The following is a 26,122-nucleotide window of genomic DNA, read 5'->3' on the forward strand; positions in this document are numbered from 1 at the left end:
TTCTGGGGTGGAACATAACAGCTGTTTATAAGTGAACAGCAACACGGCACAACCTTATAGGACTGGAGGGGAAGAAAGATGTATCAAATTGGAAGTACAGGAGGGATTTTAATGTCATCATCTCTTTTTCCAATGTCAAGGTTAAGTAGGGCTATATTCCATTGGTTTCTTGGTTTAGGTAAGTACTCACACTGCCAGTTGGCTCAAGTCTAGGCCTGATTTAGAGGCAGGGAAACTGAGCCACAGAGAGGCAAAGTGACTTGCCCAAGGTCACACAGCAGGCCAGTGGCAGAGCCAGGAATACACTCCAGTTCTGAGTCCTAGACTAGTGCTCTACCCCCTAGGCTATACTGTCTCTCATCTGGCAGACCATAGCCAACTTTTGTGATTCTTACCATGAGCCTGGCGATAGTTGGAGTAAAAAGCCCTACGCACCAGAGTTAGGGGAATACACCAGAATCTCAGCTTTCTTTTTTTTTTTTAAAGTAAGTTTCTATCCCTCATGGTGGCAGAAGAAAGCTTGTAAAGGTGGCCCTCAAAGGCTAGAAAGCCAAGAAAAAAATCAGCCCAATGTATTCTATTTAGAAGCTCATGGTTTTTAGCCACTCATGATTCTTGAACACTTGAGGTTGCAATGCCGCAGAAGCAAGCTGGGGGCTACAGTATCTCTCTGACCCTGAGGATTTGCCCTATCCATCTCCACAGGCACAAAGTGACCCCTCCCTGGCACCTCCAGCTTGCAGAGCACCACATTCCCCAAGAACAGCTGTATGGCTCTAGAGGGGATTGGCCATTGGATCTGCTGTGGGGCAGTCGCTACTCCCTGTTTCATCTACAAGGAGCAGGTGTTCTGGATTCAGGCAGTGATAACATCATACTCCCCCCACCTTCCTTCATAAAGGGTTTGGATGGTGAGTTAGGGTTTGTCTTCCCTTGGAAATGGAGTGAAATAGCTAGTCTGGAATTCTTATTCCACAAGAATTCCAGACCAGAAATCCTGCCATAACTCCTTGTGTGGACTCTTATTCCAGAGTAGCTGATTTGGTAAATTTCCAAGCTTTGATAAACCCTTATCCCTAGCTGGGGTAACTGTTTCCCACCCTTGCTGCCCTGACCCATATTTCCTGCTTGCACGCCGATTGGCTAGTGTGAGTAACGACTCTAGACACACCCACTTTCAAAGGTTTGTATTGCAAGTGTATGCTCTACTGTTCTTCCAGACCTAAGCTGCTGAGCTCTTTGGACAGCTGTGGAAATGGGTCTGAACTCACGTGCTGCCTATCTCTTTGCCCTATGGACCAGCCACCTGTTTCTCCTGACAGCCGGGCACTCAAGGGTGAATCCTAGAATTATTACAGCTCCAAAAGGTAAGTCCTAGAGAGCAACTGCCTGACAGATCCTTGTACTCCCTGACAGGCAGAGCTGGCAACCTAGAAATGTATAAATATTATGTGCCATTTACAAGAGATATGCTGAGAATAGCCCTGTTGGTGTAACAATCTATATCTTCTCTCTGTATAAAATCACTTTGGTGGGATTAGTCTTGATTCATTTTTGCCTCTTCAAGGAAGATTGATGCTGTTATACATGAAAAGATATTAACTGGCAACTTGCTCATGTGTTAAGATCTTTCTCCTCCTTGATCAGTTTCTTAATTTTTTACAGCTGATCTTTCTCTTTCTTGAGGAGACCTTTACATTTTTTTTATTTCATCCCGTTTCCAAACTGCACAAATATAATTAAGGCTGCTGATATGCCCAGTTCCTGGAGAGACACTGTAACAGCTCTCCCTGGAATTGCACAGATACTGAGAAGCTGAAATGCCAAACACATGTCTTGTAAAACAGTTATCTTTCTATTCATTAGAGTTACTTAACCTGCTGTCTCTGTGCCAATTTGGCTCTGCGCTAAACATTTCGTACTGCATTCTCCTTGAGCAGAAATGGAGGGGCACAGTTATTAGAAGCGAGGTGAGGTTACAGATGAGGAAGTGTATACAGTGTTTGTAGAGCACATCTAAATGTATAGAACAGAATAGCTTTTACTGATGGTTTCTCTCCCCCCCGCAAACTCCTTGATTAACGCCGTGTACAAAGGCATTAACAGAAGGCACAGCTGTGTCCCTGATTTTTACGCTATTTGTCTGAACCGAGCAGACAGCCGTGCTGAAAATGTCTTGTCAGTCTGTGACCAACAGCTTCTCTGTATAGTCTCCTGGAGCCTCTTTGTTGAGGGCATGTTTGCACCCAGCTATGGCCTAGCTTATTATGAACCCTCTGTTATTCTTCAGCCATGTGCAGTTTGTGATTAGTGTGGCTCGGAAGCAGCTGTTCGGGGGCATTTGGAGAGCGTGGGGAATATTAAGGCCTCTGAATGATATCCACAGCATGTGGGGAGTCAGACAAAGGCGATCCAGGAGAAAGGTGCCACTATTATCTCTTTGTCTGGCAAATAATGCAGACAAATGGTACAAGGAGGAGATGGGGACATAGAATCCGTGGCTGGGAAATGAGTGAGCTTTAGGGAGGAGGAGAATTTCCATTGAATCTTCCCATTAGGGGAAAAGAGTCAGATCGCATGTGAGGGGCAAACGCCTCTTTCCAAGGGAGCGTATCCCAGGGGAAAGAGCAGGCTGAAGCGATCAGGTTTCTATGGCACCTGTTTCTCTTTGGCCATGTTCCCCTGCTGCTTGTTACGCAGTTATTTACCCGCTCAGTCGGAGCCTTTGTAACGTACGTGTGCCCCAAGCTGGGCTTCCCGGCATGGGATGCGGGGAGACGCTGTTGCCAAGGAGCGCACTTGATAATTAGTGCTGGGAAACTTGATAGCAAATACGTGCTTTGAGATGGCTTCTGCCACAGGGCTTAGACAGGGCATGTCCCTGTCGCTTTATTGCAGGGGCGGGCTGTTTTAAGCTGGCCTGCGAGCCGCACCATGTGGTTCGGCCCAGCTCTGGAGCTCTGGCCGGGGCACAGGGTTGGGGCCACACCATGGGGCTCCAAGAAGCAGCTGCATGGCCCTGGTCTGGCGCTAGCAGGGTCGGGGGCTGCTCCATGCATAGGAGCTGGAGAAGGGACATGCCACTGCTTCCCGGGAGCCGCTTGAGGTAAGCGCCACTTGGAGCCTGCACCCCTGAGCCTCTCCCCACGCCCCAACCCCCTGCCTCAGCCCTGATTTTCCTCCCGCTCTGCAAACCTCTCGATCCCAGCCCGGAGCCCCCTCGTTCACCCCAAACCTCTTATCCCCAGCCCCACCTCAGAGCCCACACCCCCAGCCAGAACCTGCACCCCTGCCCAAGCCCTGATCCCCCTCCCGCCCTCCGAACTCCTGGGTCTCAGCCCAGAGCATCCCCCTACACCCCAAACTCCTCATCTCCAGCCCCACTCCAGAGTCCGCACCCCAACCCCAATTTCGTGAGCATCCATGGCCCACCATACAAATTCTATTCCCCGATGTGGCCCTTGGGCTGAAAAGTGTTCCCACCCCTGCTTTATTGGATCCTGTCCAGGATTTCTCTGAACAGCTGGGAATCCAGTGACAATGTCTAATTTAGGAAATCTGCTGTTCTCTGTGTAAGTCTGGCTCCCTGTCACCCACATCTTTCTTACCCAGTAGTGCCGGGGTGCAGACTGGATAGCAGAGAGGATTGGCTAGGGAGTCTGGTGCCTTTGGTCATGAATTCAGTTCCAGCCCAGGTGGGTTGTGACCCAAAGCTGTTACTCCTCTTGGCTGTCTGGCCTGGGGGAAAGGAGGCTGGGAAATTATTTTTGTGTTGATCCCTACCCCCACCCCGCCTGCATTCTAGACACTTCAATGATAACCTGTTTGGAGCAGGAACTGGCTTATCTTGTGTCTGGGAAGTGCCTGGCCTGCTTCAGATGTAACTCTGATCAGTGTCCCCAAACCCACAGCCACAACTTGGACTCAACAAAAATGACCAAGGATTTTATGGGTGTGTCTACGCTGCAGGTGTGAGTGAGCTCCCCAGCCTGAGTAGACTTGTGCTAGCCACTCAAGCCCATCTGACCCCCAAGGCTTGAGCTCGGGTGGCTAATGCATGTCTCTGCAGGAGCCGCAGTGTCCACACAGCTAGATTTGCTGTTGCAAATCAGTCACTCTGTGGACTCTCATCATGAGTCTGGCGTTATTTGGTGCTTTTCCTTAAAGCATCATAGAACCATAGAATATCACCTCCACTCCTGCAGGCCACTGACTAACTGAGCGTCTTGGCTTTCATTTAAACTTTCTAGCCCTCTTGGTTTTGGCAGAAAGCCTCAGAATATGGCCCCAGACCAGGCTCAGAAGGCAAGGGAAACAGGTCCTGACACGTCCTATTGTTTCAACTCATGAGATTTTTATGCTAATCTCATGATTTTTTTTTTTCAGGGACCAGACTCCTGATGGAGGAGTGGGGGGAATAGGGACCCAGTGTTCTGAGCTGATCTGTTCTTGTTTGGAATCTTTGGGTTTAATAAAGCCTTCCCTGACCGGATTAGCCGCTCACTGGCTTACTGTCCCTCTTTCAGAGCGATCACCCCATTTCAGGGTGGAAATGGGCCCCTTTCTTGCCAAAGACAGCTTTGAGGTTCCAAACGTGGCATGATTTTGGTGTGGAGAAAAGCTGTTTTGTCCAATAACGTGGAAAATGGTGGGCCGTGAAACTGCCTGAAATGGAGCAGCCAGAATAACAGTGCAATATCGGGCTGCAAATTTATCACCAGTTTTGGCACAATCCTGTTGCTATAGTGCTCATAGCGCGCACACACAGAAATTATTTGTAAAACAACATAAATACTCTGGCTGGAAGTTGGCAATGTAGCATGACTTTATTTCTTAGAATTCAGAATAACAAGCAAGAATCCAAAACCAGAGAGCATGAAAATAGGCTGCTCCCCCAGGCAGAGAGGCACAACTCAGCCCACCTTGCTTTAAGATGGCCTTTTCCAATACTGACTCTGATCAGGTACTTTCAGACAGTCCCTTAGCCTGCAAGGCTGACCAGACCCCACCCCCACCCCAGCCATTCTTAAAGCAATAGCTTGCAATTCCAACACCGTCCTCAATACATACTGTTTCAGGGCATGAACTGCTTGCCAGCTGAAGTGCGGAAGCAATTCCTTCTACCATGAGATAGTCTTATCTAGTAAGACATGTTGTAAAGAGAGATGAGACTTATAGTGTAGGAATTGTGGGATGGCTCCTATGCTATTTAAAGGGATATCTAGTGGGCTTGGCTGTCTCTAGTGCAGATTAGCCACCAGATCCTGACATAGGAGCGGTATATATGTAGCTAGGTCATGTCTGTTTGTAAACATGGGTATTGGGACCCAATTGGGTGTTTCCTCCTTCTCAGTTGTGGTCTCAAGGGGAACTGAGTCCAGAACCTGTTCCAAATGCCAAAGCTTGGACTCATTTCTAATTGCAAGGATTTTTCACCTTCCTCCAAAGCATCTGGCATTAGCCATTGTCAGAGCAGAAGCTAGACAGGGTGGCCCGTGGGTCTATTCTGGTGCATTTCACTTCCTCTAGTGCACATGAAGGAAGAAAGGGAGCTGTGGAGTTCTGTAGCTTTGCAAAATAGCCCCCTCAGTGCTCAGAGTTGCAGAGAATTCGGGCACTCCTCCCTTTGCCAGTGCAGAAGGGAGTGTGTTCAGGCTGGTAACTTGTGTTCTCTTTCTTTGCTTGCACAGTTAGAACTAAACGCTGGCCCGCTGGGCTGTGCTTAGGAAAAGGTACATTTGGATCATCTCACGCTGAGCCCTGGCTTGTCAGATCAGACACGGCTTTACAGTGTGGTAGGGCTGCAAAGTAAGAGACCAAGAGGAAAAACAGAGCTGGCCCAATATGCTACATTACAGCAGCAGTAGTTAGGCTTTTCCATGTGATACTGTTCCGCCACTAGGTGGCACTGTGTGTAAAATACCCCTTACTAAAGCTAACCTCAGCCATACCTGGCAGGGCAGTGAAGGATGGGATGAGCCCATCCGGTGTATATCTCGCTCAGAAGGAAGCTCTGTGAACAGTCCATAGCTAGTACAGGAGCATGATGGTTGGCACTGCACTGGGACCCTACCCACATCTAGCCAGGACTCCCACTCCAAGTTAGCAATCAGGGCAGGGTGGGTGTGGCCGCTGACACCTGTTTATGACCCCATGTCCCCCCTTTTTAACATGGGCATAGTTTAGGGGCATTTCCCCCCCCAAAACCACAAGCCTTAGGCAGGCACGGAGCAATGCTGAGATCAGCTCCCCTGCTGCGAAGCACAGCCCCATCCAGCGCTGCTCCATGCCTGCCCAAGGCTTGCGGTTTGGAGGGAGGGGCAGTGCTTCCCCCTTCCTCCAAACTCTGCCCATGTTAAAAAGTGGGGGGGCATGGCCCCCGGGCCCACTGGTTCTGGCACTGTTGGATTCCATCCCAGGTGATGTTTAATTTCCGCTTGGCTTCTCGATGGCATAGGTGAAAGGCTGTCGTGTGTCTTGGTCAGGCTGACGTAAAGTTGGTTCTAACTGTAATAAGCTGAGAGGTTGCTCCAGACACGTGTGAGTCTGTTCTCGACAGCAGTGAAGTCCTTTTCCTAGGACGTGCTGCATAGATCATCAGCATATGTGAAGCTCCTCGTATTGATCTGCATGGGCTGGTCATTGGCATATAGGTTGAAGAGGAGTGGTGCTTGCACACTGCCCTGTGGGAGGCCGTTCCCTTGTCTCCAGCGGCTCTGTTTCTTGCAAAGTTCTACGTGAAACTGTCTCTTCTCCAGGAGAGATCGGATCAGCCACCCTGCATGGTAGTCGGGCATCACGTCGTAGACTCTGGCAAGCAGGTTTTGGTGGCTGACTGTATCGTGTGCCACTGGTAGGTCTAACAACACAGCACTTGTTACCATCCCTCCCTCCAATCCATCTTCTGTATGCCGAGTGCTATGTAGGCAGTACGAGACTTTCCCAGTCTCAGTCCAGCTTGTTATGCTATGGGTTGCTGCTCAATGTGAGGCAGATGAGAATAAGGCGTTTGTGAAGTTTATAATAGTGGCATATGCATTGTGTGTGGGGGGGGTTGAGAATCTGTCCATTGGGGTCCTCGCTGAAGATGGATCTGACAGCCCTTCCTCTCAGCTTGCTCATCTGGTGTCTTCCAGCCCCAGTCCTCAGATCCTTTGCAGGGGCTGCAGCAGGGCCTGATGGGAGGAGTGTCCCTGAGACCCAAAAGCCGTATATGACCGACCAGCCATAAGCACTCCGGGAGGTGGGGTGGGCTGGAGTTGGGGTGTGGGGGGGTGCTCCACCCCTAGATGAGTGGGTCAGCACTGGTGTGTCAGGAGTAGGTGCCCACAGCAGTATCTGTATTGTGCCAGCATCTGCTTCTGTAGGGAGTTACCTTCTTGGCCCATGGCTGCTGTATCCACCCTTCCTCATCTGAGGGGAGCTGGATCAGCCACATGGGAGCATTTGGTACCAGGCTCCCTGCTCCTCATCCTCTCCCCCTGCAGCTGATGGGCTGTGCCAATCCAGCCATCACCACTTGGCACGTGGTCCCTGTGTGGGTGTAATGTGTGGTTACTTCCACTTCATCCTGATCTTTTCTTCTTGCCCAGAAATCCCTTAGCCTGGCCCTCTAGACCGTGGGTGCCATGGGTTTGTGGGGAACCTTTCCATTCTCACTGGGGCTGATTCACAGAAAAAGTGAGACAGTGGAGGAAGAATCAAAGCGAGGAAGCCACATGGTGTTTCCACTGCTGAAGGCAGCTTTGTTTTCTAATGACTGAAGCCCTGTTTCCCCCAGGAGAAAAGGCACCTGGGGTGGAGTTACCAGCATCAGCATTTCCAGTAGAAAGCCCCATTCCGAGTGGTGCAGATTTGCTCTGTGGTCATCTTCTCTAGGGGTGACATTGGCGTAATTAAGTCTCAGTGCAAAACATTTTAAAACCAAACAGAGCAAGTGGTTTCTGTCCCCGCCTGCTATAGGAATGTGAAGAAAACAAATAGGGTTGGAATAAACAATGTGAAGTTCAGGCTGCTTTACTTGGCATACAGGATTTAGAAATCATTGTCCATTTCAAAATGCATCCCGTACATTCAACTAGCCCTGGCTCCATACGCTGCCTAGCCCAAGGTCAGTCCTGTTAGTAGCTTGACCTCTGTGACTGGCCCCAGTTTACTTCATGGCTCAGCAGGACTAAAACACAGATCCTCCTCTCCAAAAGCACCAGCTCACCTGGGCGACAGAAGAATCTCCAATAGCAGTAGGAACATAGATTTCCTGACTGGATCAGACCCATGGTCTATGAGCCCAGTATCCTACTGCTGATAGTGGCAGCACCAGATGCTTCAGAGGAAGGTGCAAGAGTCGCACAGTAGCAGATGTGGATAATCTGCCCCCACGTTAGAGCTCATTTTGATCTCTACTGCGTCGGGAATGACTGAAGCCCTGAAGTTTAATATTCCTTTCAAAATTATTATTGTCCATAATTACAATGGCTCTGGCTTTTCTTGCTATCCATATAAATCACTCCAGTCCCTTTTGGAATGTTAAATTCTTGGCCTCAACAACTTCCTGTGGCAGTGGGTTCCACAGTCTAATTATGCATGGTGGGAATAAAAATGATGATAATCCCTAGCTCTCATCTAGCATTTGAGATCTGTGGATCTCAAAGCGCTTTACAGGGGATGTCTGTATCATTATCCCCAGAAAGCATTTCCTTAACCTAAGGGAATACTGAATGACTCACAGTGTGAGAATAGGAAGTCATGAAGGTTTGCCAGCTTGTACGATAATTTAATTTTGGTGACACACCCCTGGTTTAAGTTTCAGCTGAGCAGTGCTCCCACTATGACTTGGCCCGGGCGGGGAAGGAAAGAATGTAAATAGATAAACGGTGTTACCTGTGCCTCAGCAGTGAGGGTGGGTCATTGGTGGAGCAATTTGGACGAAAGACTGAATTCCCTGGAGTCTGAATTGCCTTTCCTAACCCTAGTGAAGGGATGGGGCCCACCAAGCAGTCAGGTCCAGATCCCCAAGGGTAGTTGTATCTAACTCCCATTGATTTCAATGGAAGTTGGGTACTGAAATAACTCATTGTTGCAGTGATGGGGAGGCAGGAAGTACCTAATATGGTGAGCAGGGAGCCTATAATGACGTGGGTGGTGCCCGCTGCTAATCAAGCAGAAGGTCCCTCTGCAGGAGGTATGAACTTCTCCAAATTGTTCCTTGTCACCCGCAGGCTTTTTGGAGAACAGAAAGTCTCTTCTCCTAACTGAGCTTCTTCCTCATGCCAAATTTCCCTGTTGCTTTTTGTTTGTAAAGTGCAAGAGGCTGGGTGGAAAGCAGTGGGGGTGTGGTGGGGGGTGCACAAAGAGCTGTTTATCCCCAGATCAGGTGCAGGGAGAAAGTAGCTCACACCCATGTGCCTGGGTGCTGACCAGGAGTGAGACGGGGAGCACAAGATCTAGGGCCCCTTCAGACCCAGGTCCAAAAGGGGACAAGTGGTAGGGGAGGGATGGCTCTGTGGTGTGGACCCCTGTCCCACCAGGGGCAGAGACTGAGACTCAGCTGCTCACCTGATATAGGTGCAGTCAGTTGGCAACATCCTACAGACCTGGGTGGGAAAGGAGCCTCCATCTTGGAGATGGAAGGGTCCATGGCCTTTGAGTCCTTCAGAAAAGAAGAGCTGAGTTCTTGAAATGTACGTATTCCGCCTTAGTGTAATTCTTCATACAGCTGGTACCCTCGATGGTCTGTCTTTGTCCGAGGCTCTCCAAGTGCTTGATGGGCATTTATTTGTGCTCAGCCCTTCAGAGGACTCTAGGCCTTTCATCTTCACCTTGATGCAGATGGGGAAACTGAGGCAAAGTGACTTGCCCAAGGTCATGCTGTGAATCAGTGTCAGAGCTGGAAATCGACCCAGGGGAAGCATTCTCCCTCTTGTGACCACACCTGCACACATGCAGCAGCCAGGGGCAGGCACTGAATTAATGCAGCCTGCTTTAAGCAGCCTTTCCCCTACTCCATTTGCTGGGGTAGGCTATCTCTGCTGCACCCGCTGGAGGCACATTGCAGAATTGCACCCCAGGAGTCTGGGCTCTTTAAAGCTCATTTGTTCTCCGGTTGTCAAGCCAGGTTCCATCCTCCTCACTGTACAATTCCATTTAAAAACGCACACCGAGAGGGATCGAGGCTCACCCTGCTACCACTAGGTCTCTGGGGCTGACTCTAGAATTCGAGCTGGGGTGATGCTACAGCCTCCAATAGCACAGAGCACCCAGCCCATGCCAGGTGCTGCCAGCACCGTGGGGATAGAGGTGGGAATAACAATGTGCCGCTCTTGTCTCCTCGCCCTCTACCTCCAGCAAAGAGGCAGTGACATTGAATGGGACCAGCTGCATCCCCTCTGGCATTTGTTCCAAGTGTAAGAGAGCAGCTGTTAGCCAAAGAGAGGCTCACTTGGGAGCTTTCGGGGGATGCTGGCGGTGTGCAGGCGGGTAGATGAGACTCAACTGCTGCGTGCTAACAAGGAACACCTTTTACCTCAGACACCGGGGAGGTGCCAGGCTTGTCTGTTTAGATTGTAACCCAGCGTCCTAGTGATTAAACCATAGATGACCAGGGCCTGCTGACAGTGGGAGGCCACTACCCCAGAACAGCTCGAGTCATGCCCAGCCCCCCATTCCGGGAAAGAAGCGGCACCTGCGAGCAGCTCCCAGCTGTTCCTCCCCTCCTGCCTCTCCCTGCCCCGCACAGCTTGCTTGGCAGGGAGGGGGCTCGGCCTCCTCATGTGACCGAGGAATCGGGGGCGGGGATGGACATGTGACCCCACATTCCTTCTTTCTAGCTCTAAGGTGGTTAAGCTCTGGAACAGGCTCCCAAGGGAGGTTGTGAAATCCCCGTCAGTAGAGGTTTTTAAGAACAGGTCGGACAATCTCCTGTCAAGGCTGCTCTAGCTTTACTTGGCCCTGCCTCGGTGCAGGGAGCTGTTACTCTGCAATGCGCCTGGCACGCTGCCATCGTCTCCTCACAACCTCTGGCTGAACTTTGGCTCCCCTGCCCACGCTGCCGAGAGGTTCAGAAATCGGTCGTCTAGGATAAAAAAAGTCTCCTTAGCACCAACTCCCCAAATCTGGGTGAGGCCAAGGTCCTCTCGGCTCTTCCATTCCAGGCAGTTTACTGGAGTCTGGCGTGTGACCTTCAAAGCTGAGGTCCCGTCTGGTCTGCGTGGTACAATTCCCCCGCCCCAGCCCTTTTTGGACGAACAAGGATCCTTGGGTAGATCAGACAGGAAAATGCTGCATGCTCACGAGAAGCCCCTTTTACCCCTTTCATCTCCCCTGTGCCTGGCGTGTCTGTTTAGACCAGTGGTTTTCTCACTGTCTGTCTCTGGCTGCTGCCCTCTGGCCCAGACGTGACAGTGTTTCAGAGCGGCTGTGTATGCAGCCTGGGCTTGCCACAGGAGTCTGAGTCAGGTCCCCAAATCTCACTGAAACCCCTTGGGATTTGGGCCGCTTTGAACCTTTCAGCCGTAGTCCATGAAGCGCTTTGGGATGAAAGCGCTCTGTAAATCCTAGCGAGATTGAAAGGTGGGGCTGGAGAGGTCACCGAGTCCAGCTCCCTGCACTGGGGCAGGGCCAAGCAAACCTAGACTAACCCTGACAGGTGCTTGTCCAACCTGTTCTTAAAAACCTCCACTGACGGGGATTCCACAGCCTCCCTTGGGAGCCTGTTCCTAAGCTTAACCACCTTAGAGTTAGAAAGTTTTCCTAATATCTAACCTAAATCTTGCTGCAGATTCAACCCATTGCTCCTTGTGCTACCTTCAGTGGACACAGAGAACAATTGAGCACTGTCCTTTTTATAGCAGCCTGTAGCATATCTGAAGATTATCGGGTATCCCCTCGGTCTCTTTGCCTAGGACTAAACATGCTCTGCTTTTTAAACTTTTCCCTCCTAAGTCAGGTTTTCTAAACCCTTGATCCTTTCTGTGGCTCTCTCTGCTCTCTCAAATGTGTCCACATCTTTCCTAAATTCAGATGACTGATTTGCCATGGCAAGGCCACTGATTCCACAGAGAGGCCCTGAGTTAAAATGCCATCACCAGGCTGAAGGAGTTGGGCTGGATCCCACCCTCCACCTCTGCTGCGGTCCCACCTCTCTAGGTATCACTAACCAACCCCGCTACGGAGGGCTCCTCCTTGGGGCTCAGAGATGTACCCTCATCCCGGCTGCACACCCACCCTGGGACGCTTCTGAGAAATGCTCCTATGGGAGCCTCCAGTTACAGTATTGGCAGCACATTGTTATGTCTAAGACTCTGATCAGCCAATGCTGTTTATATGCCACAAGCTTCACTGACTCTCTCGGGTAAAGGAGCAGCCATCTGGTCTGATCCTCTCCCCTCCTGCTCCGCGGCTGTCTGGAAGGATGGGGCGCTGACAGCTTTTAAAAACTGCAGACAGAAGTTGACAGAAATAAACGTCCCTACAGCTAGTCACCAGCTCCTCTTGTATTTAGATTCCCAGACAGGGAGAATAAACTCAGGTGCCACTGTTATGATTTCCGGGAAGAGCCTCGTGATGATCAATGGGCAACGGCAAAGAATCTGAGCAGTGGAGAGCAGGAAGGATAAATCTGAGCCCCCTAGAATGTCTCTGGGCCTGTTGGGACCCTGCCATGGCTGGGAGCAGGAAACTGCTTGAGCTGCAGCTCTGGGACAGGGAGAGTTGTGTCCCCATAGATGTCCCCTCCCTCCTGCCTTATTGACCCCAGCCTTTTTTCTTAGTCAACGAGCGACTACTGGACATGTGCTGAGTCTCAGAGGTGCAGAACTCTTGCTCCACTATCTACTAACCCCCTTCAGCAATAGATGAGAAACAAGGTGGCAGCCATGCCCAGCACTTGATACATGTTCATTTTGTGTTTGGGGCCCGAGCTTTACTGATCTATAGTCCCCACATGCCTGGCCACAGCAGAGAGTCAGTATGACCTGGCGCTTGGAACACATAGCTGGGGTTCAGGCCAGCTGGGGTCTGGTCTCGGCTCTGGCACTGAATCAGTGATGGACCTTGGACACGTCACCTTCACCACCCTGTGCCTCCGTTTCCCCCTCTGGAAAAGAAGGGTTAAGAATTCTTACTCATTGCTGGAAGGTGCTTTGAGATCTTCTGGTGGCAGGTGTCCTCTGGGGGTATTTAGGCTATACTGCTGTAAGGTCTGGGAGTTCAGCATTCCAGTCCCATGGACATTTGCTGGGGGGGGCTGGGCTCCTCCCTGCTCCTTTGCAAACCCCAGCCTTAATTTGCTCCAATTCAGTTAGAGAGAAATAAGAACAGCAGAGAGGTGCTAAGGAGAGGGAGGATTGTTCAGTGGTTAGAGCACTTGCTCAACTTCCTGCTCTGCCAGAGCCACTCCGTGATTGTTTCCCCATCTGTACAGTGGGGATAATAGCTGTGCCTGGCCTCCCAGTCCTGGGGGTGTTTGTGACAATACATTACAGATTAGGAAGTACTCGAGTAACTATGGAAGTCAAGAGCAAAAGCAACGATGAATTGAATTTTCAAACGAGATGGCTGTGGAGGGGAAGACCCCACCCACCTTCACTGGCAAGATTGGGGTGTCCCAGGACATCACACCTTGGCTTCATGCTTCTGGATAAGAATCCCAGGGAAAGTACTGTCCTGTGGCTCTAAAGCCCTCATAAACTGGAGGGGATGGAGGACAAACCTATGGTGGGCTTCTGAGCACTGACAACTCATCTAGAGTCAGGGAATTTTAAAAAATAACCCTAGGAATTATTTCTTCAAAACGATTTTTTAAAATGAGTCCAATCACGACCGAGTGGGGATTTGGGAATTCTGTGGGGGTCTCCACTGTGGCAGGAACCCTTGTAAATTTCCAATAAATGGGGTGTGCATCTGTAACTTGTAACTATCTCTCAGATTTACTTTGTAGGGGAAAATAGGGAAACGGCAGCAGGAAAGAACCTTCTCTGCACGTCATCGACAGGCACCAGCTGAACTGCTGCATTTCCTTGTTTGAGGATGTCTAAAACGGGCTCGTACTTTCCTGTTAAAGTTCAAGGGACAGGTCAGCAGATGGGCTGTGCTGGCAAAGCACTGAGTTGGTGCTGGCCAGAATCCCAAGGCTGCTTCCCCTGCCCATACCTTGGCTATATTGAGCTCTTCCAATTGAAGTGGGTTGAGTCCGGATGGGACAGCCCTGACCGCAGCTCCACTCTGTTTATAGATCAGCAATAGTCTTACTAAAATGCTGTCTCAAACCATGGAATGCAGGATGTACTTGGTACCTCTGGCCTCATTCCCGGTGCAGGGGCTTAGCCGTGTGTGACTTGGCACCACGGAAGGATGTAAGGCTCTGATCCATCTGTCTTGTTGGAAATTTATGAGGGTTCCTGCCACAGTGGGGACTCCCACAGAATTCCCAAATCCCTGCTCTGTTGCTAGCTGTCTCTTTTCCTTGGGATTATTATTATTATTATTTTTATTTTTAAAAAATCCCCAGCACTGGATGAGTTGGTGAGAGCTCAGAAGCCTGCCATAGGTTCACCCTCCATCCCTTTTGGTTTATGTGGGCTTTAGACCCCCAGGACAGCACTTTCCCCGGGATTCTTATCCAGAAACCTGAAGCCAAGATGTGAAGTGCCTCCGATTTGTCCTGAAGTGTTTCCTTCCTTCCTGCCCTCATCTTTCATTGAGTGCAGGAAAGAATAAAGCCAGGCACTACAGGACGCAGTAAATGTGCTTGTGAGGGAGCAGAACAGAAAGGGATTGAGGCTCAGGTGGGAGCACTCCCCCTGCAGGGTCTGACATCCCATGATAGGACTCAAAGTGGCGCACACAGTGCACCCACCTCATGACGCTAGGTGGGTCACACTATGGTAACGCTGTCATGCCTTGTGGTGAGTTTCATCTCCCTGCCTCTGGCAATGGCTGTCTAGATGGAAGTGAAAGGTCCTGGTGCCCTTTCTATAACAGCTGGGGCGATATTACTTAAACTGGCATCCCAGGCCACCGTTCTGCTCTTCCGTTGAAACTGATTCGCTAAAATCCAGGGCTGTACGTGAATTCTGCTATCCAGTCGCTAGCATAACAGGACCCTGATCTTGATTAGGGGGCCTCTGGGAACTACTGGAATAGAAATATGGACTAATTAAAAATAAGCAGAGTGCATGTGGCCTGATTCTCAAAGGGGATGAGTGCTTGCAACCCCCACTCGGGTTTGCTCGGCAGTTTTGAAAATCAGGCCAGTAATGGCTGATGCCTCTGCAATACACTCACTGCACCCCATGGAGACGCGTTGCTGTGCATCCCTTGAGCATGGAAGATCGAGTATTACCAGGGTTATTGAAGCTCATGCTTCTAAGCTGATTTCCCAGCTGGAGTCAGGAAGGATAGTATAGTATGGCACAATTAGGGGCATCATTAGGGCACTGGGTCACTGTTGCGTATTCTGAAATATTCAGTATTAGTCCCTATCCGACAGGATACCAGAGTTCAGGGCCCATTGGCTTGTCCTGGTGAGTCATTTCCTGTGTTCTTATAAATGCTGCTGCTCTGTATATGGCTTAATTCTAAACCCAACTCTCTCCAGTCAGAACAATTCTAAGAACTGGTCGCAAAAATCCCACTGAAACTTCTTTTTGTTCTGATTTGGCAAATTCGACCCGTTCCACAGAGACAGTCTGATTTTTAATGCAGTTCTGCCGGAACCCCAGCACATTCACCGCCTGCCAGGCAGGTTTCCATCAGTTCCCAGGCTTCTAGGGCCCGTTGCTTGGGGGCAGCCCATCGAGCAGATTGCGTTGGGGTCGAGGACTTGCAGGTTGCACAGCTCCTTCCCTTTTGCAGAGGGTTTCGAAATGTTTTGTTGTAACACAGAGTCGGAATAAACCAGATTTCAAAATACTGACATCCTCCCCAAAATGGAATTGCCCCTCTGCTCAGCTCTATGGTTACACAGGAGGGGCATGAGATTTGCCATGACTGATGGTCCATCTAGCCCACTAGCCAGTTTCAGAGGATGGTCTATCAATCCCTGCTAGGGAGAATTTTGCAACAATATGCCTTTGATGGACGAGTCCTCCCAGCCCCAGACAGTCGCTGCTTAGCTAGCATCCTGAAGCAGAAGCATGAAGCCTGATTGCTTTTTAAACAGGAATGATCAGGGGCATGGAACAGCTCCATAAAAGATTAAAAAGACTGGGACTTTTCAGCTTGGAAAAGGGACTTAAGTGGGGATATGATAGAGGACTATATAATGTTGACTGGTGTAGAGAATGTAACATTTCCTTATTCATTTGTTCCTTTGCATAACTCAAAAACTAGGGGTCACCCAATGAAATTAATAGGCAGCAGGTTTAAAACAAACAAAAGGAAGTATTTCTTCACACAATGCACAGTCAACCTGTGGAACTCATTGCTAGGAGATGTTGCGAAGGCCAAAACTATAACAAGGTTCCAGAAAAGTTCATAAGAACATAAGAAAGGCTGTACCGGGTCAGACCAAAGGTCCATCTAGCCCAGTATCTGTCTACCGACAGTGGCCAATGCCAGGTGCCCCTGAGGGAGTGAACCTAACAGGCAATGATCAAGTGATCTCTCTCCTGCCATCCATCTCCATCCTCTGACAAACAGAGGCTAGGGACACCATTCTTACCCATCCTGGCTAATAGCCATTTATGGACGTAGCCACCATGAATTTATCCAGTCCCCTTTTAAACATTGTTATAGTCCTAGCCTTCACAACCTCCTCAGGTAAGGAGTTCCACTAGTTGACTGTGCGCTGCGTGAAGAAGAACTTCCTTTTATTTGTTTTAAACCTGCTGCCTATTAATTTCATTTGGTGACCCCTAGTTCTTGTATTATGGGAATAAGTAAATAACTTTTCCTTATCCACTTTCTCAACATCACTCATGATTTTATATACCTCTGTCATATCCCCCCTTAGTCTTCTCTTTTCCAAACTGAAGAGTCCTAGCCTCTTTAATCTTTCCTCATATGGGACCCTCTCTAAACCCCTAATCATTTTAGTTGCTCTTTTCTATTCATGGAGGATAGGTCCATCAATGGCCATTAGCCAGGATGGACGGGGATGCAACCCCATGCTCTGAGTCGTAGGCGCTGACTCCATGGGTGCAGGGTTACTGGGTCTCTCACCAGGGTATGAACTGGTGATGGCAGGGAGGTGCAGCCACAGGCTGGAGTGTGACAGGTCTCCCATGTCCAGCCCACTGAGGGTTTGGCTCTTTAGCTCAAGAGGACCCCGGGTCAATCCCTGACCGGAGAGATGGAACCCAACCAAAATCCCTCGGGGACCATTTGGTCCCCAAACTAGCTGCATGGCCCATTTCTGCCAGGGGTTGGGGGAGTGTGGGAAGGCCCAAGAGGCTGAGAAGAGAAGCAAGAGGAAGACCGGTCCCAGGGGCCTCTCACAGAGAAGTGACGGGACTGGGGAGGAGCTACAAGACACAGATAAGCCAGCTTCACTTTCTGAAGTGAAGAAACCAGCAATCACACAAACTGGTTTGTTCAACCTGGCCCGAGTGCTAAGTCATTGTGAGAGCCTAGTCTCATGAGAGTCTAACTGATCGCAGTATTTGGGGTCAGGAAGGAATTTCCCCCCAGATCAGATTGGCAGAGACCGTGGGATTTTTTGCTTTCCTCTGCAGCATGGAGCACAGGCCACTTGCAGGTTTAAACTCCTATCAGTGGTGGAGTCTCTGTAACTTGAAGTCTTCAAACTGTAATTTGAGGCCTTCAGTCACTCAGCCAGAGGTTAGGGGTCTGTTACAGGAGGGGGTGTGTGGAAAATCTGTGGCTACGATATTCAGGAGCTCAGACTAGATGATCATGATGGTCCCTTAAAGTCTGAGGGAGCCTGATATTAACCCTTCCCCCTGCCCCGGGCTAAAAGGAAATGTGGGAGGGGCGATGGTGCACTGCATCACTGCGCACACAGACCCAGCCCAGTGGGGTGGGACCACGCTGGCTTTAAGCCATCCTGCCCACTCCCTCTCCTGATCTGTTCTAAGGGCCAAAATTACAGCAGCCCATCCCCAGCTGCCATTGGGCTGTGACACCAGCCTGCCCTCCCATTCCCAGTCCCCCAAACACACATACACATCCCTTCTGTTTGGGCCTTGAGACCCAGTGCCTGTGTTGGGAGACTTCCCGTGCCCCCACCCCCCACCAACCAGATCATGGCCTGTTCTGGCCCCTGGGGAGGGGTGAATCCATTCTGTTGTCCCCAGGCCGGCTCCACAGAAAGGTCAGGTTTACACCAGCCAGTGACTCTGTCAGAACAGCATGGAGGGGAGCTTGTCCCTGTTGCCTCTCAGTGACCCCTGATCACACCAGATCAGGTCATAAGTAAAGAGGAGACACTTTTTTACCTGCCAGCTCTACAGACTCCTGGAATCTGAGAACCAAGCTGGGCAATATGATCTGGCCTGCGGACCCTATACCTGCCATCCATGCCACCTGTGCAGGCCCATTGCCTTTGGATCATGTCCTGAGTGTGGCTTGTGCTGTCAATTGGGTCTAGTTGGAACTTAGCACACAATTGGGTGGATACAGCAGCAGGACCAGGTCCAGCTGAGCCGAGATCTCTGGGCCCCCTGGCCAGTGACTGAGTGAGCTGCTTTGAGCAGAGAGCCATGTCCAATCAGTCCTTGAGCCAGTCTCCCATTCATCGGGAAACCTGTGACTGAGCACATGAAAACATCCCTTCTCCTTTGATCACTGGCTGCTGCTCCTCGCTTGCTGCCCTAGCTCACTCTGCCTGGCAGTAGCTACACCACTGATGGCAGCAGTGAGTTGACATCTCCCTGGGTCACTTGTCTGCAGTGGAAAGCAAGCGGAACACGGCCTTGTGCCAGAGCAAATACCCTGCTATCATCGTCCATAGACCCATGTGCATGCTGGGCAGGAAGGATGGATCAGTGGTTAGTGCAGCACCCTTGCTGTGTGACCCTGGGCCCATCCTCAAGTCTCACTCTACCTCAATTCTCCATCAACGCAATGGGGATAATAGCACAGCCTGTGTTGTGACGTATCCAATACGACTGCAATGGAAGCCGGATAAATAGAGCAACTGACCTCTGTGTGTGGTTTTACTGGAAACGAGAAGGGATTCCCCCTACTGAGATCTCGTTCTCTGAATGAGCCCCTCTACACTGCTCTCCTTTGAAGGGGTTTCCAGGATGTTGATGGTTCTTTCTTATTTTTAAAAAGAGAAGAACAGAAATCGAAAACTGGGGAGTCCTGCCAACCGACCGTATCTGAGCCATAATAAGAATTTCCAACCGAGGCTCTTAAAGCACCAATGAATTAACGACTCACTAATACTTGTACTAATGTCTGGTGATATTTGTAGCCAGGACTAATACTAAAGCCTTCGCATTTAGGAGCATTGACACCCTCTACGCACATTAGCCACTTCATCCTCCTGAAATCCGGGGGGCAGGTAGCTAATATCCCTCTTTTACAGACCCTGATGTACAGATGTGAGGAGTGATTTGTTCTAACCACCAGTGAGCCAGCAGTAGAACTTGGTTACTCTGAATGCCTACGCTCATGAGATCGGCAGACCTAATCCACTACTAGGCCACACTGGCTCTGGCTTCAGAGCATAAACTGGTTACATTTGGGGAGGCGGGGGTGGGGAGTCAGGAAAGAAATCTCCCTCCCCACCCCCAAATCTGGCTGGAGCATTGTACAATTGGCCGTGTGCAGTATGGGGGCATGGTGCGAAAGGGGCTCATTTTCCTGTGAAGGAGCAGGTTCTGGTCTGTGCAGGAGGCAGGATACCAGACTGGATGGACCAGTGATCTGGTCCAGTTGGGCCAATCCTACGTTCCTCTGTGCCTGGAAGGAGCAGATCGAGGCAACTCCCCACTAAGCTAGGGCCATTTGGACCAGGAGGCCAGTCACCTCCTCACTTCTCCATAAGTAAAAGAACAAGCATGTGTTTATTCCTGCTAAGTCATGTGCAAGGACAGCTGACTGAGACTGAAGATCCGCTGTGGTGCCCTTCAGCTTCGCTAAATAACATGAACAGCCCCAGGTTGATGGAAGCTAGTTTGTTTCTTGGTTCCCTTGCAGTGCAATTGACCATGTTTGCAAGTTCCCTTAGCAGTTGGGAGAAGTGGCATTTGCTCTTTGGATGGGTTGCTTCTTGTTAGTTAATCATGGGAGGCATTTTCCTATGGGAGCACCTTCTTTTTCCTTATCTGCTTCTCCATTACCCCCATTCTCATTCTCCCTCTCTCTCGCGCGCTCTCTCATAAGAACATAACATAAGAACATAAGAAAGGCCGTACCGGGTCAGACCAAAGGTCCATCTAGCCCAGTACCTGTCTACCGACAGTGGCCAATGCCAGGTGCCCCTGAGGGAGTGAACCTAACAGGCAATGATCAAGTGATCTCTCTCCTGCCATCCATCTCCATCCTCTGACGAACAGAGGCTAGGGACACCATTCTTACCCATCCTGGCTAATAGCCATTTATGGACTTAGCCACCATGAATTTATCCAGTCCCCTTTTAAACATTGTTATAGTCCTAGCCTTCACAACCTGCTCAGGTAAGGAGTTCCACAAGTTGACTGTGCGCTGCGTGAAGAAGAACTTCCTTTTATTTGTTTTAAACCTGCTGCCTATTAATTTCATTTGGTGACCCCTAGTTCTTGTATTATGGGAATAAGTAAATAACTTTTCCTTATCCACTTTCTCAACATCACTCATGATTTTATATACCTCTATCGTGTCCCCCCTTAGTCTTCTCTTTTCCAAACTGAAGAGTCCTAGCCTCTTTAATCTTTCCTCATATGGGACCCTCTCTAAACCCCTAATCATTTTAGTTGCTCTTTTCTGAACCTTTTCTAGTGCTAGAATATCTTTTTTGAGGTGAGGAGACCACATCTGTACACAGTATTCGAGATGTGGGCGTACCATGGATTTATATAAGGGCAATAATATATTCTCAGTCTTATTCTCTATCCCCTTTTTAATGATTCCTAACATCCTGTTTGCTTTTTTGACCACCTCTGCACACTGCGTGGACATCTTCAGAGAACTATCCACGATAACTCCAAGATCTTTTTCCTGACTCGTTGTAGCTAAATTAGCCCCCATCATGTTGTATGTATAGTTGGGGTTATTTTTTTCCAATGTGCATTCTTTACATTTATCCACATTAAATTTCATTTGCCATTTTGTTGCCCAATCACTTAGTTTTGTGAGATCTTTTTGAAGTTCTTCACAATCTGCTTTGGTCTTAACTATCTTGAGTAGTTTAGTATCATCTGCAAACTTTGCCACCTCACTGTTTACCCCTTTCTCCAGATCATTTATGAATAAATTGAATAGGATTGGTTCTAGGACTGACCCTTGGGGAACACCACTAGTTACCCCTCTCCATTCTGAGAATTTACCATTAATTCCTACCCTTTGTTCCCTGTCCTTTAACCAGTTCTCAATCCATGAAAGGACCTTTCCTTTTATCCCATGACAGCTTAATTTACGTAAGAGCCTTTGGTGAGGGACCTTGTCAAAGGCTTTCTGGAAATCTAAGTACACTATGTCCACCGGATCTATGTCCTCTCTCGCTCTCTCTGCCCCCTATTCTTCTGTTGTGCTCAGGTCATGGTATCTGCCAGCAATTGATTTAGCTGCTTTTCCCGCAAAGCACAGAGCTCTCCTTTCTTGTATGCATTCTCCCACTCGGGTTAGCATCTAAAATTACAATTGCTCCATTGATTCTTCAGCTGGCTGGGGCTTTGTGTAAACCAGATAAAATGTCATGGAAAATCTCAGAGAGAATTGAAGGGAATTTGGAGGGTGGCTGAGGAGCCGCCTTCTTCGTGGCATTGTCTCCTATGAGGGGTCAGTATTCTCCCGGGAACTGCTATTTTTTTTTCCCCACTCCACCGAAATGAGATCAAGAATGCACATGGGGTGATTCCCCTACCAGATACTGAAAATGCCAATCTAGGGCTGTGCATGGAAAAGCAGAGCATGACTTGGGGAGGGTTTGGGTCTCTCAATCAAAGAACAACCTAGCACCTTTCACCCAGAAGGATCCCAGGGTGTTTAGAGACTGCATGAGTGGGGATCAACCCACCTACCTCTAACATGCAGCCACCTCTGGGAGTGGATCATGGTAGCCGTAGCATGCCAGTAAATTCTCATAGAGTTAAAATGGAACCCCAACAGGAATACAGACGGCAGCGTATCAAGTTGGAATTTGGCCAGGATATTGGGGGTAGCACCCCTTTTTGCCCAAAAATGCCACAAGATCTTTAAATGGCCATCCGTGGGCAAGCCTTGGGCTTTAAATCTAGTCTGTTTATACGGCCCCCATTACTGTGGCATGTGGTCTCCTCACAACACCCCTGTGAGGCAGGGCAGTACTACTAGCCCCATTGTGCAGAGGGGGAAACTGAGGCACACCCAAATCCTTAGAAGTCAGGAGCCTCAATACATTTATTGAAATCAATGCCCAAGGTCACATGGGGAATCCGTCAAATGGCAGCACTTCCAGCACTGCACTCCTGGGTGCACTGGGGGTAGTGCCAGTTCAGAGAGAAGAGTACCAGGACCTGGAATCTTCTTGGAGGTCTCCTATCCAAGCACCAGACAGGTTCAGCCCTGTTTAGTAGATGAGTCCAAACAAAGCTGCAAGTCAAGCACTATGGCTCTTGGCAAGCCCGTGTATTTTGGGTTCGTCCCTTTTGAAGCATCTGGCAGAAAGAAAAACAACTACTGCTCTGGCGCCAGCAAAATGACTGTTTTCATTGTAGCTGCTCAAAGGGGAAACAAGTCATTAGCTTCTGTGGAAGCTTGGGTCTGAGCAGAGCTCTGGAGCATGGCTGAGCTCAACTAAACCCAGTCCCCAAAACACCCACACTGCAAAAAGCCAAATTGAGGTCAGCAGAAATGAAGTGAGCAGCCTTGTGCTGCATAAGGAAAATGGAAGTCTGAAGGCAGCATGTATTCCCCTAGGTCAGCTGTTGAACGTAGGACGAAGATGAATGTTACACAAGAGGAAAAAGGTCACTGGACCCCCAAGTAAGAGCTAGAGTATGCTGGTAGCATAAGATGAGCGGGTTCCTCTTTTTATTTATCCAGGCACGTAGGCTATGTCTTCCCCGCAAAAAGGGGTGTGGATTTTACATGGCCGTAGCTATGGTGATGGAAAACCCTAGGGGAGCCAAGGCACATGTAGTTTATTACTTTGATATAGCCAGTTGAGGTCGCTATTATGGGCACCACACTTTAAGAAAGACATGGACACACCTTTGCGCAGTAGTTGCCCAGCACTGGTCAGGAGTTCTGGGCGCTAATCCAGGCTCCGCCACTAAGTCATTGGGTGACCTTGGGCAAGTCACTTCACCTCCCTGTGCTTCAGTGTCTCCATCTGTCTTCAATCTGGTGAAGATTAAGCAGTGAACATGGACCCAACACTTTGAACATGCCCAAGTTGTTGAATCTGCAAAAGAGGGATCAACCAAGGAGCAACTTGGCCTGCAAAGCCACCCAGGACACGAGACAGACGGTGCTCGGGCAAGGAGTGTTGTGGGATTGCAGAGGGCAAATCCTGGAGGAGACCCCAACCGGGTCATGTCAGCAAGCAGGTTGCATTTGTACGAGCATTGCGTGCAGGCAACCCCATGTACCGTTCTCTCCCAAGCTGTGAAGGGATGGTACTTTCTAGCACTATAGCAGAGCTGCCCGGACTTCTTCCCACAACCCCTTTTGTGATTGCAATTGACTTGCACAACACCTCATGCTCGAAGTTTGCTGCATTTTCCATCTGGATGTGGTGGGCAGTGAGCTTCCTAGAAGTGACTTGCAGTTGAACAAACTGGCTGACAGTAAGCGGTGATCAGCGCAGCCACAGAGAGTTGCGCTAGAGGCTGACGGGGCGGTACAAATGGCTGAGTGGGAGGAATTTAACCCCTCTGGTGAAGATGCAGAATTAGGGGGCTGGGGTACGGTGATACAGCCTGCTGTGGCTATACAAGGATCGTGCACCCATTCTCATGGTTCTGTCCTGCCTCCTACATGCTTAGCCTGCAGGGTGAGGTGAGCCCTCTGTTTGCAGAGAGGAGGGGTGACCTGGCCAGGTCGTGTTGCAGCATTATGGCACAGCGTGTAGTGACCTGAAGGTACAACGCTGCCTCAGTAGGAGCTGTCGGGTCCAGTACGGGGTTTACAGTGGAGCGGTGCCCACACTCAAATGGGCAGTGATATGGGGAAGCTCACACTGCTGGGATCTGGCACTGACAAGCCGCCGCTGGAGTCTTGGCCAACACTAACATGGTCATACCAGAGAGGTGCTCACTCTGCTTGATTCCTGAGTGGCATTGATCAGGCACTGCTGGGAGGAAGCTCACAATGCTGGAATCCCAGGTGCTGCTGCCTTTGAGGAGGAAGCACAGAGAAGACAATGCAGCCACCAGAACAATCAGGGCGCCCTCTGTTTTGCTGAGTACTGTAGCTGTGCTGGACAGGCAGCCAGCCTGTGCAGTGGCTGAAGGCGCCTGGCAGGAAACTCGGTCTTGTGCAGCCTGCCCTTTGCCCACACTGCACATTGACTCTGTCAATCAAGAGGCACGTGCTAGGGATTTATTTCCTTGCTCGAGGGCCTTTTTCCCCTTGGCTCATGTGGGCTGCAGACTCTCCCCCGCCCCCTCCTCCTGTACTCGAGGCTCAATGCGCACCGATGATTGATTCTTCTCAGCAGGAGAGAACAAGCTTGCTTGGGCTGAAAGCGAACATCCCGCTGGTGTAAGACCCAACAGCCAGTCTGTCTCCACAGTGACGTCTGGGCCAGGGCTAGCCTCCTGAGCCAGCTTACATGGGTAATACTAGCTGTGAAGACAGCGCAGCGTGGGCTAGCGAGCCGAGTACGTACGCAGGGTCTCCGCCAGGCCGCACTCTCTCTCAGCTGTCTTCACTGAGCGAGGCGGGTTAGCCCACGCGCAGGTCTCGTGGTGTCGGCAGACCCTCTGCCGGGCAAAGCACAGGCACCATCAGCGCAGACTTCCCACATGGCCACACACATTGGGCTTTGTCTAGGCTGAGATTCCAGCCCCCAGCCTAGCTAAAGAGACGCAGGCGCAAGCGTAGACCAGGACAGCGAGATGGCCAGGGTAAGAGACAGTCAGGACCATGACAGATCTCGGAGTAGTTTGGACACAGCAACTTAAGTGTGCCTGGCTCTTAATAGAGAATATGGTGATACGGCTCCACCCCCCAGTCTAGGAAAAAGTAGGATCCTCCTGTCCGCTGCTAGTGGCAGGGCACCGCTGGGAGGAAGCTCACAGCGGAAAGGAGCGGCTATGCTGCAATAGAGGAAGAACAAGAGTGGAGAGCAGGGAGATTTCTCACTAGCAAGCAGGACAGTGTATCTGGCCAGCCAAGGAAGGCTCTGGCCTGTAGCAACGTGCTGCAACTCGGGACGGGGCACAAGTCACGCAGTGCACTCGTTGTTAACCCTTGTGTGCTGGTGGGGAATACCGCTTCTGATGGTGGCCAGGGGCTTTATGTTCTTCATCAAGGCTGACGTTTAGCTCCCCACTAAGTCTTGTGTCCAGCCTGCAGTTCGCGATCCGAGTGAGCGTGCAGTGATGTGGCTACGGTGGAGGGATCTGACTAGCGCATGCCCCTGTTTTAGACTATATTATAGACACCCCCTAGGGGGCACAGATGCAGCTACGCTGCCCAGGGACATCACCCCCACTTGGAGGTTGAGTTTGCAGGCCTCTCTGCTCCGGCTGTGGCTCCAGGCATGGAGGGTCAGGCACCAAAGGGAGATGTGGGAGGAGAACTCTGCTAGAGAACCCAGCTGTAACATGAGACAGCACAAAGCCAGCTGTGATATGAGAATCGACAGGAGAGGGCCCTTGCCCCGGGGAGAGGAAGAAACCCAGCTCAGCTGGAGCAGAACCTAACGAATCCCTGGGTGGGTGATCATCACAGGTCGACTTGGCAATGAGGATTCCCCATCCTGTAACCAACGCAGTTGCACCACAGCCTCTCCAGGGAAGGGTTCTTCGCAGCAGCTCAGCCGTTGCACTAATGACCCTTGGCGCACTGCTGCATCAGCGAAGAATAA

At 50.2% G+C, this 26,122-nt stretch overlaps 1 protein-coding gene across 2 annotated transcripts in view; it reads left to right on the forward strand.

Moving 5' to 3' along the window:
- SEMA7A (semaphorin 7A (John Milton Hagen blood group)) overlaps positions 1 to 26,122 on the forward strand; it is a 58,359-nt gene that overhangs the window by 11,260 nt on the left and 20,977 nt on the right. Inside the window, exons 1-2 of one of the 2 annotated variants that reach the window (XM_039491988.1) lie at positions 910 to 1,044; positions 1,221 to 1,367. In XM_039491988.1, coding sequence (XP_039347922.1) covers positions 1,256 to 1,367 — 112 coding nt within the window. In that variant the 5' untranslated portion in view covers positions 910 to 1,044; positions 1,221 to 1,255. Of the gene's footprint in view, positions 1 to 909; positions 1,045 to 1,220; positions 1,368 to 26,122 lie in introns of those variants that run through there. The other variant, XM_039491989.1, reaches the window with a different exon arrangement.

This window comes from Mauremys reevesii, linkage group 10 (genome assembly GCF_016161935.1).
Source record: "Mauremys reevesii isolate NIE-2019 linkage group 10, ASM1616193v1, whole genome shotgun sequence".
Classification (NCBI taxonomy): Eukaryota; Metazoa; Chordata; order Testudines; family Geoemydidae; genus Mauremys; species Mauremys reevesii.